Here is a 21,430-nt window from a genome sequence, read left to right on the forward strand (position 1 = left end):
TTTGGTAAGAAGTTGACTGCTGTATTTCTGGAGATTGGAAGCTCATTTTTGTAGCACTGGATTAACTGCTGATGGGCAGCAAAGAACTAACAAAACTGGAGCTGACTCTCCCTCTGCCAGCTTGCTCTGGCAAGGCCAGTGCACTGCACAGAGTTCTGCTTTGAAGGTGTAAAGGTCATGAATGTAGTCTTCAGGCTTGCTTCAGTCTCAGTCTCCTGGGAGTTACCACCAAATAAATTCCAGTTAGCCCTTATTAGGATGCAGGCACATACTTGCTCATTGGAAATACACTTGGGCCTTGCTAACTCATTCCTGACAGTGCACCAAGTGATTGTTGAGTTGTTCTGCGTCTTGATCATTTCCCACATTTGCTGTGCTGAAGCCAATGAAATTAAGATGAGGGCTTGGTAATGGGGTTTTCCCTCAAGTAGGGCTCAGGGAACAGCTACACTATAGTCTTGCTGTAACTAAATTGCAGTGTAATGATGCGCATTAATAGATGTAATGCTATTCCTGCCGGCTACTCATGGACAGTGGCATAAACTAACCAGCCCAGGGCTTACTCGGTGCCTGATGTCTGTAGAAACAGCTACCCAGTACCTGAACCAGCAGCCTGCTGGAAGGAAACCAGCCTGAGCTTACTAGGCACTGTTGGTAGAAACAATATCAGCACAACCCATAATAACTGTGTTCTATGAGCGACTTTGCTCTTAGTTCTACTTCAGAAATTTCCGTTATTAAAATTAAGAGAGAAAAATGTATTAGCATCATCAAATACAAGTCATTTGTAAGATTACTTGAAATACATCTTGACAGCAGCATTTTTTCTTTGAGTTAAAACAGGTTTTTCTTTTCTTACTTTTTCCCTTTGTTGCTCAGAGGAGCACAGAAAAACTTGAATGTTTTGACATTTAAAACTAAAGAAGCTGTAATTTGGCAGCTGTATCTCAGTGAAAATATCTGATATCTATATATAAACACGTATATTCAAAGAACAAGCCACACTTTGACAGAGTAGCACACTTTCAAATTTGTTTTTTAAGTCCTTTGTGTTGGCAATGATAGATGTTCAGATCTGGAACACTTGTCATAGTTTCCAGAATTCCTCTGACCATTTATAATGTACATAAATAATTGAACTGAATAATAACCAGAGGGAAAGTTTAGAAACTCTGCAATTACTGAGGCTGAGGTGCTGGGAAAGAAAAACAAAATGTGAAAAGCTGCATTAGGGTTGCATTAGAGTTCTTGTCTAAAATTTAAAAGCAGTGACATTCAGATTTAATGCTGGTGGGCTTTTTCTTAACCTAGTTCAGTCAAACTCTGCTCAGCTTCAGTCTGGGAAGCACTGATGTAAATGAGAATCAGGTTTGGGAAAAACACTTTCAAACCAGTGCAGGTAATTTAGGAGCCTAAGAACCAGCTTTCAGAGGTATTTCAGGTAAGCCAGCAGAGTGGTGGTGGGATCCATGCTGTGAGGTCAGGCTGAGTTAATAATTTAGAGTAGCATGCACAGGCTTTGTTTCAGTATTTGGGCAGAGTAAGCATTACTGACAAGGGAGACAGAGAAGGAATGCTGCACAGCATGTAAAATGCTTAAGTGGAGGATGTGAAATGAAATGGGCTTGATTTGTCATTCATCTTGTGTAGTATGACAGAGTAACTTACTACCAATGTTGATTTCTATATCACATTCCCATTAGCTTGGATCTGGATAATAGTTAATATCCCAGGCTAATATCTGAGTTTTATGTCAGGGAGCAGCACAAGCAGGTTACTCTGTAAAAATAAGACAAGAGAAGACAAGGGAGGAGCTGCAGGTGATAGCAAGGCAGGCAGGGGCAGAGACCTCACCAGTGAGGCGTACAGTTCCCCAGTACCCAAACAAGAGCAGAACAGGTCCATTGAGAGTATCCAGTTGGGAAGTCTGTAGGAATGAGGTAGGTCCTAAGATCAACACCAGAAAGACCGTCTGGGGCAGGACTGGTCCAGTGACAGTCTAGGGTCAGGGTGGGCCAGCAGCTCAGTGATCACCCAGGGAGTCTGTAGTGATAAAGCAGGTCTGAGACCAAGCCTCAAGGTCAGATCTGTTAGTTATGGGCAGGGTTCACCTGAGTGATATGAGGCCTGGGAAAGGTAAAGGTGTGGTGTAGCTCAAGGTGACACCAAGGATAAGTGTCTGAGCTTAAATGCAGCTCTCAAGTGAAGAAGGGCCCAGCAGAGGCTTCACAGCACTCATTAGTGATCTCATTTGGCATTACTCCCCAATCTTGTGTCAGAACTGGCCTTGAACACCAGCATGGCCCTGATACTTCACATCCCACTATGGAATTAATGTACCAGACAGCAACTGGTATTTAGCTTTTTCAAGCCTTTTTACTACTGGGACAAAATAGGTATTTTCAGCAGGGCTTCAGCTTGCTTCTCTCTTTACTGTTGCTGCTCTATTGTGATATGGCAGAACAAGATAAGAAGTTTGAAAGCTGTTTGGAGTCACCTTGCTGTCAGTATGTTATAAACACTGTTTTATCTACCTTGTACAGCTAAATTGTTTGGATGATGAATGTGTTGACTCGTACTGAAGCATCTAAATTTTCTTGGCTACACAATCACTTTGGCTTACCTCATATTAGTAATTATATTACCATGATTATCATCTTAGTGCAGCTTAGCCTTACAGCTGGCTTACAAAACAGAAACATTCAGGCATGCAACAGACCTATTCTAGCTTAACAAATCTGTTATGATGATACTTTTCCTTCTCATGAACATAGACTCTATAACCTTTCTGCCAAAATTGGTAGGGTTTTTAGATTAAGATACCATTGACTCAGCTCACTACTGTAAGGTAAAATTCTCAACTGAAAGTTTTTTCTGCTTGCATTCCCACAAAGCTAACATTACCAATACACTATGTCAAAATCTTCCCTCTCCTATTAGGGCTTTATTTTCACTTAGATCTGATATTGCTCCTATAGTGAAATCCCTGACAAAATTCCTTGCCATCAGGAGTAGTGCCGAAGCATTTATGTTCAGTTACTGTGGCAGTTACCCTGGATTAGCACAGTGTAACTGAAAGTAGAGGTAGATTTCCAAGCTTGTAGAGGGATTTTAGTTCAGTTACTGCTCCCATATGGGTGTGTTTTGTACTTTTGGGTCTGGGATTTTTTTGTATATATAGTAGGTGCCTTGATCCACACTGTAGTCAGTGAAAAGCTTTTGATTTGTTACCTGTCTTGCTAAAATAGGTGTCCATGATTTTCTGTATGGGTGTCTTGGTCTCTTTAAGGTAGCATTGGGAATTGCCTTTTTCTGGTGTCTTATTTGAGCACAAAGTGTTGCTCATGAGCAGAGGGCTCCAGGATCCTAACCCAACAGTTTACCAGCTGGACTGCTTGACTTTGGTATTTCACAAACTCCATTGCAGAGCTTCTCATATGAATACACTTAGGTGATGTCCTAAGCAATTTTTAAAAAGTCTCCATTTTTGATGTTGTGTGGAGAATGCATAAAGGAAAAGATGGTAAGAAAGTGAAATTCATGTCTTGGTAGAGATAATGTAGAAGGACCTGATCTACCAGTTATGAAAGAAATAGGGTTTGTGCTAGTTCTATACAGAAATACCAATTAATCTTCCAGAAAGTGGTGATTATACATCTTTGGAGAAATGGAGACAAACTGTACAATCTTATTTCAGTCATAATGATCTTGTGGCACAGTAACTGAGTTTTTCTATATCTGTAGTACTCTAAAACTGGTCTTATGAGTATAAATCGCCCTGTGACCAAATGTTTTCATATATACTGAACCAAAGCCACCACTATATTTGCACCTGTGTGGATGTAACTGAACCCAGCATTAAGCCCTTGCTATTATTTTACTATAGCTTAAAAAAAGCACATTACAAAATATTTCCTACACTAAATCTTTTTCTGACATCAGAGCTGAATTTGGCTTGTGCTTCACTTCGGAACTGTCTGCGGGGTTGTGGCCGGCAGCAATGTGCCAACCAGCCTGCAGATGGCCCCTGAATCCCTCCCCTGGTTTTTACAGGGACGGACTTAATGAGTTCCTGAAACAAGATTCAAATCTGTTGTACTTAATGAACTTGCTGCCTCAATTCAAGAAAGGCTTAAAAATAAACGAAGGCAATTAGAGACGTAGTTAAATTTAGCATGCATAATCAGAAGGCCAAGATTCCTGTTTGTACCACCAGGCCAGTACACGGGGTTCGGAATAGCATGAAAGTTCCCAAGAAAATGTTATTCTAGCACAGGCGACTGGTAGCTGGCCCAGAGCCTGGGTTTCTGGCCTCCTCTTCAGCTTTCCACTTAGTGCCAGCAAAAGTAAATGGGGTATTTGCTGGCACTGTACTTTGTGCTCAGGTTGAGTTTAGCTGCTTTGCAGTCTCCTTGGCTGCAGTCAGTGAGCCAAAGGAGCTGAGGCTGCTGCTGCCTCTGCTGAGGCTCAGGAGGGCACAGGTCTATCCTAAGGATTTGCCTTAATAGGGAAAGGAGAGAATTTAGGCCTTAAATGTCTGTTGTAAACAACTTCCTTTAGACAGGCAGAGGCTGCTGTCTTGCTCTCCATGTTCTCTGAGCAAGGGATACTAGGGAAGAGGGTGGGCTTTGGCACTGCTAGGGCACAGATTAAATCAAGCCAGGAGCTTTACAGACTGATGGCTCTGCTCACACAACCAGAAGAGTTAAAACATGATATACAGTAACCCTGCTTTAATAACCTCTTATCTGCTTCAGCAGGTTTCTCAGCCAAATTGCTGCAGATGTGCTCAGAACCAGGAAACCCCCTTCCATACTGAATGCAACAGGAGCACCACAAAGCCATAGAGAAACTTCAATGTAAACTTCCACATGGAGACCCATTCTGATGGCTTCATAGGGACTCCCACCTCTCTCCATTGCACTTTCCAGCTGCAGAATTAATTGAACAGTCAAGTCTTTACCAAGAAATTAGTGATTTCAGTGCTGTTTCTCTGGTTGAAGTTTGAAATGGCCCCAGGAAATATGAAATATTTAATCCTTTATATTCCTTGGCATATCTTGGAATTGATTAAAATGAGTTTAGGCTTATTGTTAAATATCTTTATGCATGATCTTGACAGATGGGAACATTTGTTGCTGTTGCTTAAGGGAAAGGTTAATATGTGTAACAAGAATATAGCTTCCAGAATTACATGCAGGAACTTGCTGCCAGTAGAGGTCCTAAATACTCCTCCATTCACATAAGCAGGGTGGTTCAGAGTAAACTTGAAGAGAAGACAATAATGTAAACACTTACAGTCTAAATTCTATTTCTTATTTAGAAGAGGTGGGCAGGAAGACAGAAAACCATTTCTGTACATTTTGTCTCTTCAGGTCTTGCTCTTGCCAGGTCCAGCATTTGTTGGCAGAAGGAATAGCTACTTTAAGTTTGCAGTGTGTATGAACAAGTGCCAGTCACGTTTAATTATACAGAGAAATGCTTTCTGCTATGAATTTCTTTCTTGGACTCAGAATAGAATTCACAACTCCTGGTCTTACCTCAGGGCTGTGAGCAGTGATGCTATTTGTAGATGAAAGGAGACTGGAGCTGTCCTGTGTTTTTTGAGAGGATGTACATGCTTGTATGACACGTCCACACTGCTGTTAAAGAAACTATAATTTCAGATGCATTCTGAGTTTTTCTCATGCCTTCTTGGTTAGCATTGCTTTAGGTTGCACTGTAGTTCCAAATCTTAACGCACAAGGGGATAAGTTTGGTCACAACTTGTAAACACATTATTACACAAATAATAATTATGGAAGCATTATTCTTAGTGGCAGGGAATGGAATTCAAGGCTTTATCTGAGATTATGGAGTGCAGTTATTTGTCCAGCTCTGTGGCAAGCACCCAGAGCCCCTGCAAGCTTCCATGAATGTTGGAAGAACTTACCAGCTCCCAGAATCACTAAACCCCGTATTGCCATAAACAGCCTTGGAGAGTTCACAGATCTGAAGGGTTATCTGCTTAGCCTTTTGCAGCTGGATGCAAGATCACAGAGCCTGTGTGGCAACTTGGATGCAATCCATTTCTAAACTGGAAGACAGTAGTTCGAAAAACCAACTACTTGATCTCTGGTAAAACCTCCTGGTGCAGCAGCTGAGTATAGTTTGCTCCTCCACAGCCCCCATTTTATTTTCTTGGGGGATTTCTGTAGAGTGTCAGGGGAAATACATAAAAAGACAAATAGATGAAAGGCTAGAAAAAATAAGGCTTTACCCAAGTTGATAAATACCTGATGAATCTCCTGGAGTATCAAACTATAGCCATTTCAATAGTATTTGAAGCCAGATAGAAGCATGTGCCGAACACCAGTGAGATTTCAGGTAGCTGAGGACCAATTCCATGCTCTATTGCAGCATTTCAAAGTGACCATGTACAATTTCCTCCCCTGCTGTAGCTCTGGAACTGGTGGCATGTTTTATTTGTGAGGTAGTTTGAAATCGTTTGAAGAACAGTGCTATGGAAAATACTGGTGCTGCTGTTGGGGTTTAGAGATACTGGTTCAGGAGGGTAAAGAAAGGGAACAGAGATGAATGTCAACAGTTTCTTGATAATCTCTCACTCTTTTTCAGAGTGTTTTACAGGCTTTTGATAATTATTCCTGCTAGACAGGGAGAAGGATAAAGAAGTATTATCCTCACTTGAATGTCTCACAGAGAAATACCCATTCCAGAGCCAGGACTGAGGCACAAGTTCCTGATTCCCAGTCCTGTGCTAGCATGAAGTGTGTAAATAATTAAACTTCTTTTACTTATTTCAGCTGCTGCTTGTTAACCAGGAGTAGAAACTCATTAGAGGAAGAACTTCTTGTTACATGGGCTCAGCCCACCAGCACAATGAGGCTGGGAACCCTTCAGAGCCTCTCTGAGTGTTCCTGTGTGTAAACACCAATCACGGAGAAGGCACTTCTCATTTTTAATGATTATGTCTCAGAAAGAAAACAAAATCAAAGAGGATTCAGTGCTGCTTGGATTAAAATTCCAGTGCAGTTGTCAGAGCAGTTCTTCACCTTAGGACTTGAGCGTTTGGCAAGAAATTTTTCCACTTCTAAAAAAATAAACAAAAAACCAGTTACTTGGTACCAGTTACTTGTGCCATTGGACATTTTTAGCTGCACTCAGATGTATGGTACTAAATGGCCTCAATTTACACTTATTTTCCTAAACACATTTAAGTGAAAATACCCATTTTCAAGCACTTTTGGTTATTAGCAGGCTTCACAACTGCATGAACATTGTGTTGTAATGAACATTAGAATTATGTTGGTCCTTACTCATCTGAAAGTTACTTCAGCTGTTCTTGCCTGTCAGTGCTGGCTGACACATTTTCGTGTTTCATTCATAGTTATGGTCCAGTGAACCCAGGTAGACTAGAAAGATGCTGTCGAAAAAAGAACATGAGCTCCTTGTGTGTAACTTTCTGATAGTAATAACATGACAGGACAGAGCAGGATGTCATGGTAAGGTAAATGAGAATGTGCAAGTGAGACAGTGTGGCAGGGACAGTGCTGTGTGCTCACAGCAGGAGTACTGGCAGGACAAGCAAAAGTGAGCAGGGTAGGACAAGGAGCGCACCCTAGGGGATGGGATTCTCCTGATTCAGGAGGAAATATTTCACTATAGAATAAATGAATGTTGAATTTTTGGCCAAAACTACCCTTTTCCTGTGTGATCCTGAGTGATCCCACAGTGTCTCTCTGCTAACATATCCTATGGGCCAGACCCTTGGCTCTCACAGAATCATAAAATAGTTTGACTTGGAAAGGACCTTAAGATCGTGTAGTTCCAACTCCTCACCCTAGACCAAGGTTCTGTCCAACCTGGCCTTGAATACAGCCAGGGATGGAGCATTTGCAGAACTTCCTACGACAACCTGTTCCAGTGCCTCACCACCCTCACAGTAAAGAACTTCCTTATATCTACCCTGAACTTCCCTTGTTTTAGTTTGAACCCATGCCCCTTGTCCTATCACTACAGTCTGTGATGAAGAGTCCCTCTCCAGCATCCTTGTAGGCCCCCTTCAGATACTGGAAGTCTGCTGTAAGGTCTCCATGCAGCCTTCTCTTCTCCAGACTGAACTGTCCAAACTTTCTCAGCCTGTCTTCATATGGGAGGTGAGCCAGCCCCCTGATCATCCTTGTGGCCTCCTCTGGATTTGCTTCAACAGCTCCATGACCTTCCTGTGTTGAGGACACCAGAACTGCACACAATACTCCAAGTGAGGTCTCACGAGAGCAGAATAAAGGGGCAGGATCACCTCCTTCAACCTGCTGGTCACGCTCCTTTTGATGCAGCCCAGGATACAGTTGGCTTTTTGGTCTTGCGAGTGCATACTGAAGCCAGCTCATATTTGATTTCCCATCCAACACCCCCAAGTCCTTCTCTGCAGGGCTGCTCTGAATCTGTTCTCTGCCCAACCTGGAGCTGTGCCTGAGATTGCTCCGACCCATGCATAGGACCTTGCACTTTCCTTGGTTGAACTTCATGAGGCTGGCATTGGCCACCTCTCAAGCATGTTCAGGTCTGCCTGAATTCCATCCTTTGCCTCCAGCGTATCAACCGAACCAAACAGCTTGGTGTCATCAGCAAATTTGCTGAGGGTGGCTCAATCCCACTGTCCATGTCACCGACAAAGATGTTGAACAGGATTGGTCCCAACTCTAACCCCTGAGGGACACCACTTGTTACTGGTCTCCAAGTGGGCATTGATCCATTGACCACAAGTCTTTGTGGGCAGCCACATCCAGCCCATTCCATACATCAAATTTATGTCCTCCAGAGACAAGGCTGTCATGAGGGACAGTTTTGAATGCTTTGCGCGAGTCCAGGTACATGACGCCAGCTATTTTGCCCCTATTGGTTCTCATGGAATGAGGGGTTATGCATCTCTCTGACAGCACAGATGAGTCATTAATTCTAGTGAAGTGATTCAGAATTTCTTTAATACAGGCTGATGCCGAATTGGTATGGAACACTAATTCACATTACATCACATTTCTTGGTGGTCTTCATTTATGTTGAGAGAGACTATGGGTGGGACAAAGAGGGATTTCTGTAAGAATGATGACATGTCCTGAGCCAGAAATGTAGCCAATCCCAGCTATCACTAGCTCTGCCAGTCTTGTTGTGGTCATAAAGCTGCTTTAAAATTCACTTGGGGTTACCCTGCTCAGCAGGCAGTGACCTGCAAAAATATATGAAGTACACTTTCTGCCCTTGGTTCCTGTGCAAAACAGAGCTCAGTTCTTTTCTATACCTCACATCTGGACCACACTCCTATAGCCAGTAATTTCTGGTGACAAGCTGACATTTCTCTTTGACACGTGCCCTTTTTATACTCCAGCAGAGACACTGTCTGGCTTCAGCACATTCATGCTGCCAGAGATGGAAAAGTGATTTCTTCTGGATCAGGAGAGGTTACAGTCTTCCTGCCCAAGACTAAGACTAACTGTTCAGAGTAAGAAGATAACTTCCAGCAAAGAAAACTTCTTTATTATTATTTTATATTTTTTTTAACCTAAACTCCCATGATGTATAATGTCCTAACTGAACTGCAGAACTATGGTCATCAGAGCCAATAATGCTCCCATTATGCAGCTCTTCACATTCCTGCAGTCTTACTTTGGCAGAGTTATCTGCTTTGGAGGCTCATAAATCCAGAATTTTAGCAATCTGAAGCTCAGTTCAGAGCAGAACATTTCAGTAACATCTTGCCACCCTCATAGTTTTCAGATCTATAACCTCAGGACATTTGATACTCAGCCATTGGTACCACAGAGAGTGAATCTGGTACAAAAATTCATTTACAGAACTACCATTCAGACCATTAATATCAATCGTATTCTCCTTTTTGTTATTAAATATTGCCTTCCTAATTACATTCTGTGAGTTGCAGGAAGGAAATGCAGATACTTTCCTCATTCTTATCCATTGCTCACACTTTGTAATGATAAAGCAGATCTTTGAATGGTCTCAGGGTTTATTCCACAATTTAATGTGGAATTTCAAATAATCTAACAGATGGCATTGTCATCGTTTTTCCTTCCCCACAGAATGAAAATGAACAAACACTTGACATTTCCAATATGTCTTCATCTACTGCAAGAATTTTTAGAAGCCCTGAAAGAGTGTTATCTGCTTTGCCTTAGATGGACAGGATTGTTAGATGTGTCCTCGCTATCTGCTCTCCTACATTAGCAACACAACTGCGTGGAACAGAAATGTAAAACCACAGAAACAACGTGCTTGCATTTTGCACCATGAGCTGTGTCCAGAAGGAAGCACAAACATGCAATGCTACAGCTAGTTCTGCAGAAGAGTGGAGTATTTTCATTAGAGAAATTAGCTGGAGCTGCTGAAGTGCTGAGAAATCACATCACATTTACAAACCTACAGCAGATGCATCAGTTGGCAAAAGGTTCCTGCAGTCAGTAATTTGCCATTCATCAGGGATTGCCTCTTCAATCTGTGATCCAAGCCAGGGTGCAGATGACACACAAGGATAAATTTAGACATGGCTGAAAACAGTTATTTTGATTAAGTCTCTAGCCAATGACAGTAAGATTCTGCCTGTTCCTCCCCTTCACCCTCACTCACCTCCTCCAGTAAAGGAGGCAGAGATTGCGCTAGTAGAACTTGTCTGCATTTTGCATATAGTAGATGTTTTGATGTACTTATCGCTGTTTTGGAGTCTGTTCAACACAGAAGGGAATGGCTTTTGATTGAATGTGATACCTTGCTTCAGTGTTAGCATCAGTTTAGTTAGTACTGGGAAACATCGATGTTTTAACCTGTGAAAGAGAGACTATCTTAAAACGAAGTAAAATTGTCTTCTCCCTGATCTCTCCTTCCACTGGGAGAAACCCTCAGGCTGGGTGAGCCGATTCTTGCTGGGACATACTTGCTGCTTTCTTGAGTCCATGTGATGAAATTAACTTTCTAAATGTGTGATGTAGTGTGGTATCCAAGCAACAATTGGTAGTCACTGCTTTCACTTGTTATCGGACTCAAACCTTGCTGGACACCAGCAGCAAAGTTGTCACCTGGCCCCTGTGGCTTCTGAGCTGCTACTCAGTCATTCCAGCCTCTAACAGTTCTGATGTTTCCCAGTTGTAGGAACAGGAGCTGTTTGTCTGATCCAGTACACAGGTGTGGTAAAAGCAGTGCCAACTAGGCTCTTAAAAACCACCAACAAAAGTATCATTTAATCCACTTCAGCTATTTTATTGGAAACAGAGTGATGTTAATCCTGGCTGACAAACTTGTATCTGCTAAACATCAGCAAGCTGTGATCATAAGCAGCTCTGTTTTTTCAAAAGAAATAATAAAATGGAGGTGAAATGCTACTTTTTAAATGGTTGTACAGATACCTTAACATTATAGGAGGGGTTCTTATGAACAGTAGCTTCCTTTGGGCCTGTGCCTCTGTGTGTGTAACTTAAACCCTGCTGTAGCTGAAGGCTAGAATTTGTGGGTATCCTTAAATTGTCTTGCAATTCCTTTCCCCTCATTTCTTTTTTTGGTGTAGATTTGAGAAGAGGTTATTCCTTGGCTCCTTAATGCAGTTACTGCTGCTTGCACTGGTGTTATGTTAGAGCAGAGAAAGACAGGCAGAACTGGGGGTGGAAAATAGAGCTGAAGGGCTGGAGTTGCAATCTGTAAAGTATAATTGCAAAATAAAATAGCAAACAGTTTGGAAAGAGGAGATTTTATCTTATTTACTCTGTGGTAATTGTTGGCACTTGATTACAATCAGCCACAAGCCTGCATATGATTGATATCACACTAGCCAGAGCAACCCAAAATAGCCCAACATTTGAGTCATTTTAGTCTTTTCATAATCTAATGCTGTCACAAATAAAAGCCAGTGTAGCATGTAAGCAAATCGAACTCTCTTCATAGGTAGACTAGGGCAGATTGGGCAATGCTGTGGGAAGGCATACTCAGAAAGCACTGAATGTGTCTTACCTAGAATTAGCTCCTTTTTGCCCATTAACCTTAATATTTCTGAAATTAGTTAAGTAGTTCTATGCCTAGCTTGTTAGGGTAAGGAGGCTGATGGAGGAGAGGGAAGAACCAACATTAGTTAAAATCTCACTCATTCTCAGAAAGAACCTTGATGAGCAAAATTCTTAGCTGGGCTTTGTCGGAAGCTTGTTGAGCCCTTCCCTGCTGCTGGGCCAAGCAAACTTGAAATGAGTTGGAAATTTCCTGCTGAAGCATCTGTAGATACTGGTTTAATCTTTAGCTCTTGAGTTCCCTCCTATCATTGATCCCCACAGCCTTGTTGAGAGAAGAAGAAAGAATCCTATCACCAGTACAGGATACAAAGGAGGTAATCTTTTCCTGAAATTCTCCAAGTTTCTTTTAAGGCCTCTTCCTAAGGGAATTACACTGGTAGGCTCAAAGCCTTGATGAATTCAGTGAGCTCCCAGGACTACAGTAACATGAGTAATACACATTGCAGCAGCCAAGAATATGTGTAACTATTTTTCCTTTATTACTAATTGCAGTTTTATGTGGTCCTTGCAGGCAGTGTTGTGCCTGTGGCAGGGATTTCTGCACCAAAACACTGGATGACACCATAGATCTGCTTTTGGCTTTTTAGGAGTATCTTTTGCAAACCATTTTTGGGAATGATCTGTTTAGAGAACAGGCAGAGAACTACAAGCTACATGAACCTGTCAAGTGGATTAGTCATTAAACACCTTTGTGGATGTTTGAATTCAGAATTAAAGCGGTTTTAAGTGGATTTAGCTTCCAAAGTAAATTCAGGTAAATCAAATGAAGGTTAATTCAGTGTAAAGGTGTGGGCAGACATCCTCATTAAGGGCTATGTGGAACAACTGAGAACATAACTGCTTAGCTGCTCTTCACCATGCTTCTGCTCCCTTCATGCTCCTTTAGTGTTTCACAGCTCAGCTCACAGAATGGGGTGCTTGCCAGTCTTACACTATGGTAGGTTATTTTGGATGAATTCTGCTCTGAATACTTTAATGAGCAGTTTAGTCTGGTTGATTGCATTGACATTTGCAGGGATTGCAGCTGTGCTGCACTTAGCTGACTGCAGTGGAGAGTGTGGCCCTCAGCTGATGCTGTAACAAGTAACCCTGGAAAAGTCAACCCTGTGAACAGCTGTTTGCAAAATGAGAGTGTGTCCATGCCTGTAGAATACATGTACTCAGGATGCCTGCGGGGCCTTGAGGGTATTTATTGAAGGATCAACTTAAGAAGCGGAGGCCGTGGAGATGCTGTGAGGGCTGGAGCAGCTCTGCTCTGGAGCCAGGCTGAGAGAGCTGGGCTGGTTCAGCCTGGAGAAGAGAAGGCTCCTTAAGGGGAGACCTTAGAGCAGCTCCAGTGCCTAAAGGGGCTACAAGAAACCTGGAGAGGGGCTTTGGACAAGGGCCTTTAGGGACAGGACAAGGGGGAATGGCTTTAACCTGACAGAGGGGAGACTGAGATGAGCTCTTAGGCAGAAATTCTTCCCTGTGAGGTGCTGAGGCACTGGCACAGGGTGCCCAGAGAAGCTGTGGCTGCCCCATCCCTGGCAGTGTTCAAGGCCAGGTTGGACGGGGCTTGGAGCAGCCTGGTCTAGTGGAAGGTGTCTCTGACTGTGGCAGTGGGTTGGAATTGGATGAGCTTTAAGGTCCCCTCCCACCCAAACCAGTGTGTGATTCTATGATATGATTCTATGATCATAGCTGTTGAGGAGCAATACACTTGTGCATACTGGAAAATGTGATTTTAAGGTATAGGTTCTGAATAAAAAGACTGTCAGGGTCAGCACATTGACTATAGGTGGGAATAATAAGCCAGTAATTACAGCTGCAGCTCCAGCATCGCTGGGAGAACAAAAAATATCACATAAACAGTAACCCCATGGGTCAAGCTTGGGGTTGTTTGTTAAAAAATAGGACTCTAAAAGGAGAGAGAGTTTGCAACCTAAATAACTACATATCAATAATAAAGAAAAGAGAAGAGTCCACTTAAATGTACCATTGTCTATGAAATGAGGTATGTAAAATGAAGCAGAAAACAATGAAAGTTTTGGCACAGTCATCTTATTTTGAAGGCATTTCACTGATCTTAATAAAAAGAAAAAAAAGAAAAAAAACATGAATCCTAAAGAATACAGATCAAACCTGATCAGGCGATTTCCAGCTGTGACCATGCGCTGTTCCATTCACCAAGCAGTGTTTGACTAAATGAAGTCCCCGGTGACAGCTCTTCAAGAAGAATTGAAGTGCTCAGAAAGGTGTCACTGATATAATGACCTAGATTTTATGGCTTTGTGCTTCCTCTTTGATAAATGCTTGCTAGGTATTAATTGCCCTTCCTCTGTTGGCAATGAATGTAATTCATTCCTGATGATGAATATAGTTCCAGTAATCCAAATGACTTCCATTTTCATACTGTTTTTTGACAGGAAGCCTCTTACTTGCCAGCTATTGACACATTGCCTAGTCCACACAGTATGAAAAATGAGGTGCTACTTCTGACCTTTCGGCTGTCAAGTTGTGGCCAAGTAGCTACAGATCAGCACAGGGAGCAGGGGCCTGCCATGCTGCTGAGAGCAGCCAAAATCTACCAGGCTCTTGTGACATGGCTGCTCTCTCTGGTGAGTACCTGTGGTGAAAGTGCACAAAAGATTCTGCATGATTAAGGCTGTGTTTTGCCTATATATATTCTGATGAATATACAATAATTCTTGAAATCACCTTCTTCCAACAGCTGCCAAACAGTGGCTGAACAAAGGGGAAATTATGTTCTAACTCACCTTAAATTCAGTAAATGTGTCTTGCTGAAGTCAGGGGGTCTGGATTGTGCCTGTAGTTCACAAAGAACAAGGCACAAAAAGTAAAACATTGCTGGGCCAGACTCACAATGGTCAGAAGGGACTACTGAAGTAGAGGGCTGTGGAAGTACTATACCTCGTCCTTGGAACAAGAAGCAGATGCACATAAGTGCCTATTTCTTACCACTTGTTCTGGTTAAGAATAGATCCTTTCTGACAGTCAAGAGGTCTGTAAAAAGTGGTGGTCTGTTTCCTCTTAATTGTCCTTTGGATCATATAATTTTCTCCTCTAAAGGAACCACCTATTCCTCACTCTTCCCATCCACCCCATATTAGCCTTTTCTCCTAGGAAGAGCAGGGTATGTGTATTTCTCCTCCTGCACGTTGGCCTCATTCTTTTTCCCTGTTTAAAGACCTTGGAATACCAATCCCAACCCGTGCACTCCAGGTAGGTTTCACCCTGAGCAGACAAGGTTTTTAAATCACTTAAACTCCACTTAAACAGTATTAGTTTTTAAGGATGCTCTCCCTTCCATCAAAACATTGCTAACATTCTTTTATGTTAGTTCAGTGCTAATGAAAATCATCACTTCAGCAGCACCAGAGTCTGAATCTTCCAATCAGAAATTAGTCAGCTCATGACCAGCTGCAGTGTGAGTTTTCTTCCCTAGTATTATTCACATTTAAACCTGAGCTCTGACTTGTAGCAGCTTTTTCCAAGGGTATCTCATCTTCCAGGGCTCAGCATCACTCTACTAAGACTACAGGGTCAAATGTTGTAACGGACTTTGTGCCCAGGAGAAACCAGGCTAAACTCCACTGATTATTTTTCTAGAGAGGTTCTCAAACAGCTGTTGGGTAGCAATGAAAAAGTCTTTAATTGAAAGAAGTGGAAAGGTTGGGGCATATTTATCCCAGATTCTCTTCTGGTCACAATTCATGCCCCTCCACTGATTCACTGGCCTCCAAGCTTACCTATTGATTTCTATCAGCTTATCTATTGATTTCATTGGAGATGTGCTGATATCTATCAGTAGAGAGCATGACTCTTCCGATGGGACTATTCCCCAGTGGTGGATCTGCTGTGGGATTTCCTGTGTGAAATTAGTGTTCAAAGTAGTCAAGGACTTTGTAGTGTTATTTTGAGTTGTACAGCTGACCTATGCAGCAGTTTGAGTATCCAGTCGGGCCCTATGGGGAGAACATATTTCTGAAGGCATTTATCTTGCTGTAAATAGTTTTGGTTTATATATACAGTAAATAGCAGAGCTGTTAATCCATCATGACCATGGTGATGGTATAGACCATGAGAACAAGACATAGTGGCTTCTGTATTCACCAGAACCCAAGGAAGGAATTGCATTCCTATAATTCAAACATACCATCTCTGCTTCACATGGTGGCTGCTACTCCTTTTTCATGGCTTTGCCAGTTGCCTTAGTTTGGCATTCCCATAGCCTTCTGCCCTCTTTCACCTGCTCCCCAGGTTTCAGGATGCTTTGCAGTACCACAGTGCCTTCCCCGACTGTTTCAAGTATCATTTCTGCCTCTCTTCTACCCAGTAATAAATTTTCTCATGTATTCTCTATGGTAAAGCTCATTATGTTTCAGCCTCATGAGCCAAACAGTGGTCTGTCCTGCTCAAACCCTGTCTCTGGAATGGAAGTGATATTCATGATAAAAGATGTCCTGTGATCATTTTGTGGTTGGCAGAAGTTGCTTTTTACCCTTATTGTTTTGGGTCTATATTGGAAAATAGAATGTTTGCCTCCCACACACACCTCAGTCTAAGAGGTGTATTTGCTAGAGAGGGGCAGATGGAGTTTTGGCTATTAGTGATCACTAAAAGGGAAGACCAAGGCTTATTCAGGAAGCCTGTACCAGCTCCCCAGAATAGCATAACCACTTAGCATTGATTTTTGAACTGAGATTGGCTCAATCTCATTACCATTAATAAAGGCAGCACATGGTGCCACTGTGACAAGAACATGAAGTGCAGCGTTGACAGGGACTGTTCCCATTTCTTGCTGGAATAGAGAACTAGTGCAAATTCTGACTCTCACATAGCAAAACTGCTGGAAGTCAGAGTCTGCAAGTCCACATTGACAAAATAAATCCTATGACTTATCAAACCCTACATGTTATTCCTATTTAATTTGGACTTTATTGATTTTCTTACAGGCTCAATCACAGTTAATCCACAAATTGAACATGAGTGTTTATTGAATTATTGTACATTATGGGGGTCTACTCAAAAGCAACAGAGCAAGATAAAGGGTTATTTTGAGTTTCTAAATCCAGCCATCTAAAAATGAAATTATGTTCAAATGAATTTACAGGTGCCTTCTGTGAAAATGGAAGATGGACCCAAAGCTCTGTTTGAGGTGGTAGGGCTGCAGCAGGCCTCGGGAGAGGGTGGCTTGGCCCTACATGCTTGTCTAACAGCAGCAGATGAGCCTTCAGCCCAGAACAGCACTGAGACCCAGAAGATAAAAGTGAGTAGCAGTGTTTATGCTTGCTACTCATGCACAGCAGCCACAGGCAGTGACCACTGGTTTTCACTAAGGCCCAGGCTTGGATATTGGCTTGGCCAATTCAAGTTCCAATTTCAGTGAGCCAGTACAGAGCATGAGTGCTGCTCTAAATTAGACTGAGGGAAGAGCTCAGTACTGTGGGAACTGAATGATTGCTTCCAGCTGATTGCCAACTCAAGCTGTCCTCAGTTATGCTGAATTTAGATTTAGTGCAGATGAGAAACCAGCTCTCTGTGGTGTGGGTTTTTTGTCTCTACTGCTCATTAGCTGGTAAGACGCTTTTGGAGGCTATAACCCCACCGTGCAGAAATTTAACTGGATTCAGAGGAAGTATATCTTTGGCATGTGTTATAGGTTTTCTTTCTAACTTTTCTATTTTAACTATGTGAAGTTCCAGAGGGAATATTGTCTTGCTGTTTGGCTCCCAGGAGTCAAGACCCAGAGGCAGGACCTTAGACGCTGTTCCCTCAGCTCTGGTAGACTGCAGTCTGTGCTGTGTAATAAAATGCTAGTCTGAGAGGTGTAGCACACAACTGATAATCCAGCACATACAGGTGTAATGAAAGGGATGATATGAACTCATATCCTGAAAACAGCAGAGCTGTGAAATAGCAGCCCTGGGTTCTAGTTTGTTGGTTCTGTTGTTTCACAGAGCAAATGTCTTTTTTTTGGAGACAGTATTTTAGGTATTATCGTTACTGCTTCCTGGTATAAGTGCCTATCCTACCTATGCAGAATAGCTGACTTGCTGGAAAATGTATGCAGCTACATTTGGAGAGCAGCAATCCTTGTGTACCCCAGATCTCCTGTGGGTCATTTGCTTGAATACCTATACTGTGACAGAATAATCTCTAAGGTGCTGGCCCTGCACTCTGTTGAGGCTGGTGAGTTTCTTTCAGGTGGCTGAAAATAACACTTGTGGCTTTAGTGAGCTGGTAGTAGATTTTTCTACCCTATTTTTGCTTGCTTCACCCCTGATGATGTTAGCAGGAGTGTGGCAATGTATGTGCTCATTCTCCACACTTCCTCTGTGCTGAGAAGACACAATAGCAGGTGGTCTTAGAGGGGCCTAGGTATCTGAGTCATACCTGCTGGACTCACCATGTGAAGTTTAAATGGCAGAAGAGGTGTAAAGATGGTTTTAAAATGTCCTTATGCTTCCCCTATTTGGCTGCAGCAAACATCCTTTGCTTGCAGCTGCCTGCCTGTGAGAAGTAAAGATTACATTGCCCATAATGTATCATAAAGGCTGGAGTATGACAGCTGTGGCTCCAGTGCTCCTGCAAGGAAATGATTGATGTTGGCAACAAATGTCATGATTAACACACTACCAAAAATCCCAACCCCAAAACACTAAGCAACCTTGCCATTAGTGTTTGAGGACTTGGCAGCAGGAGCTAATGATACTAAGGATCAAGAACAGGAGTAAGCCCTAGGACAAGGGCTTAATGCTGATTTCTGTGTAAAGCAACTGAATTCAAGATGTTTGCTGTATGGAGCAAAAAAAATGGAGGAGGAGAGACTGACCTGCTTTCTGTCTGTGTGCCTTGTTGCTCTCTGGTGGTTTCAGCTGAGGTGTTGGCCATATCAAAATTATTGAGCACTGACTATGCTCAAAATACATACCCTGTGTTATGCAATTAATGAATGAACTTTTGAAGCTGTGGGCTCTGGATGCTCTGAATATTTGGTTGGAGCAGGGATGTGTTGTATCACAGGTTGGTGGAACAAGCTGTACAGAGCTTCCAGTCCATGTATAGATTGTAAATGCTATTCTGGTGCCTCATTTACAGTTCCTGATACTGCTTGAGTTCAGCTAGTGTGTACAGCAGTGGACATCCAAGGCATTCAGTCAGTGTTCCTCAAAGTAGGACTGTGTGTAACTGGGGTTTCCTCTCATTAGAGGCTCTACTGTAGCAATGGCTTTTGACAGTTTTGCTTTCCCCAGGCATTTGTAAAGCTGCTGCTTTCCCTAGCAGAGATTAAGCTGATAGGAACAACACAAGTCTTTGAGAAACTCAGCTGCAGCAGACACAAGGGAAGCAACAGCAAGTAGTCCTGTCTCCCTGTTGCTCCCTGGGCAGTTTCAACTACTGCTAGAGAAAAATTATTGGTGATTGATTTATTCTTCACACTTAAGTGTTCAGGCTCTTGTTGTACTGTTATCATAGAGGTTTTTAACGATTGAATCTGGTAACAAAATTCTGTTGTGGCAGGTTCTTGTGCCAGTTGTCTCCTAGGGGTGTGAAGAGCACCAATTACCATGGTTTACCTTCAAAATAAGGCCCGGTTTCCAGGTGTTTTTGTTGCATCGCTTTGTTATAAGAAAGTGGAGCAATCTTAGTTAATCTTTTTTTTGATTCTATAAAAGAAGCCATACCAAGTAGTGTAAATGTTAACCAGAAGTGTTATGACAAATAGATATTTTAATGTTCTCAAGGTGTAGAGTCCAGAGTGTATTATTCAGTGCCAAAAATGGGTGTGTATAAGACTACACAGACTATTAGGTCCAATTCATGCCTGCTTGATGCTAACATAGAAATGTCTGTCTTTGTGTATCTGTACTCATATCTTGTAATAGCAGAGTAACAGTTGGCCATGGATTTTCTTCACATTGTTACATGACTCTGATTTTTGCAGCAGACATTGTATTGCTGGTCTAAGAGCCTAAGGCCCTATCAGTATCAACAAGGCAAGGTTTGCCTTTCCCCAGCTTGTCCGCTGTTAATTCCTGACCCTACTGTGATTGAACATGCTGAATGCATTTGTTACTTTTTGGCTTTGATGTTATTTGATGTTGGCTTATTGCCTGCTGTAGAGTCACACTGTAATGGTGGGGTACAGTTCACCAAGAACAGGACCAAGGCAGCTGCAGATGTCATGGCACTACAGGTTGTTGCTAGGATATTTTTCTTGGTTTAGTTTGCTTGGGTTCCCCCTCACTCCAAGTTGTTATTAACTGGAGCTGAGCTGTACTCCAGACCTCTAAGCCATCAACTTTTTATTTACTGGACACTTCACTGCCATCTGTATGTCTTTTATTTTTTGTCACATTTTATTTCTCTCTCCCAAGGTCTAATAGTTATGAATACAAATAGAATAATGGTTTCTCAAGGCAAAAGCTCCTGTTCTTACCAGATCAATAAGACTTATTCAACTAGGAAGGCATCTATTTCTGTATCTGGTGGTTTTGCTATGTTTCTTCAGGTTTTTGTGGTTTAGTCTGGCTTGTTTTACTTCTGTCCTCCAAGCAACCAAGAGGAGCAAAGCAAATTCAAACATCCTTGCATGGTTTAGGTTCTTGACTTACTGTCAGAACAAATGCTCGTACAGTCCCCTCTTGCAACTCTTGCATGCTGACAGACAAGCTGCAGTTACAGCCTGTCTGATGGGAATTAGATTTGTACAGAGTATACTTTCTAAGAATCTACTAAGCATTGCCAATTAGGCACACCAGCACCCTGCAGAGCAGCATGGTTCTTGTCTGTATGACTCAATCACACAATGATTCTGTGGTAGCTCAGAATCATAGAATCCCAGACTGGTTTGGGTTGGAAATGACCTTAAAGTTCATCCAGTTCCAACCCCATGCCATGGGCAGGGACACCTTCTGTGCTCACTCACAATCTCTTTCATTAGATAGGGGGGGCTTTGAGTCCTTTCCAGGCTTGAGCTCCACTTTCTAGGTGTGATAATACCTGTTGTAGGAAAGATACTTTGCATGGCTGTTGATTCTGTCAGTTTCTAATTGGGTGTCATTGGGGTCACCAGTTTTGTTCAGTGAAAGTCCTACTAATTAATCATAGAATCATAGAATCATAGAATAGTTAGGGTTGGAAAGGACCTTAAGATCATCAAGTTCCAACCCCCCTGCCATGGGCAGGGACACCTCGCTCTAAACCATATTACCCAAGGCCTCATCCAACCTGGCCTTGAACACTGCCAGGGATGGAGCATTCACAACCTCCCTGGGCAACCTATTCCAGTGCCTCACCACCCTAACAGGAAAGAATTTCCTCTTTATATCCAATCTAAACTTCCCCTGTTTAAGTTTAACCCC

General features: G+C 42.3%; 1 protein-coding gene across 6 annotated transcripts in view; it reads left to right on the forward strand.

Moving 5' to 3' along the window:
* The window catches only part of DNAAF8 (dynein axonemal assembly factor 8), a 96,581-nt gene that overhangs the window by 18,131 nt on the left and 57,020 nt on the right, over nucleotides 1–21,430 (forward strand). For all 6 annotated transcript variants that reach the window (XM_061350664.1, XM_061350662.1, XM_061350663.1 and 3 more), the window contains 2 exons: nucleotides 14,468–14,659; nucleotides 17,176–17,331. In XM_061350664.1, the coding sequence (XP_061206648.1) occupies nucleotides 14,468–14,659; nucleotides 17,176–17,331 (348 nt within the window). The remainder of the gene's footprint in view (nucleotides 1–14,467; nucleotides 14,660–17,175; nucleotides 17,332–21,430) is intronic.

This window comes from Neopsephotus bourkii, unplaced genomic scaffold, assembly GCF_033783945.1.
Source record: "Neopsephotus bourkii isolate Nb327-2 ecotype Australia unplaced genomic scaffold, CSIRO-AGI_Nbou_v1 NB_533, whole genome shotgun sequence".
Classification (NCBI taxonomy): domain Eukaryota; kingdom Metazoa; phylum Chordata; class Aves; order Psittaciformes; family Psittacidae; genus Neopsephotus; species Neopsephotus bourkii.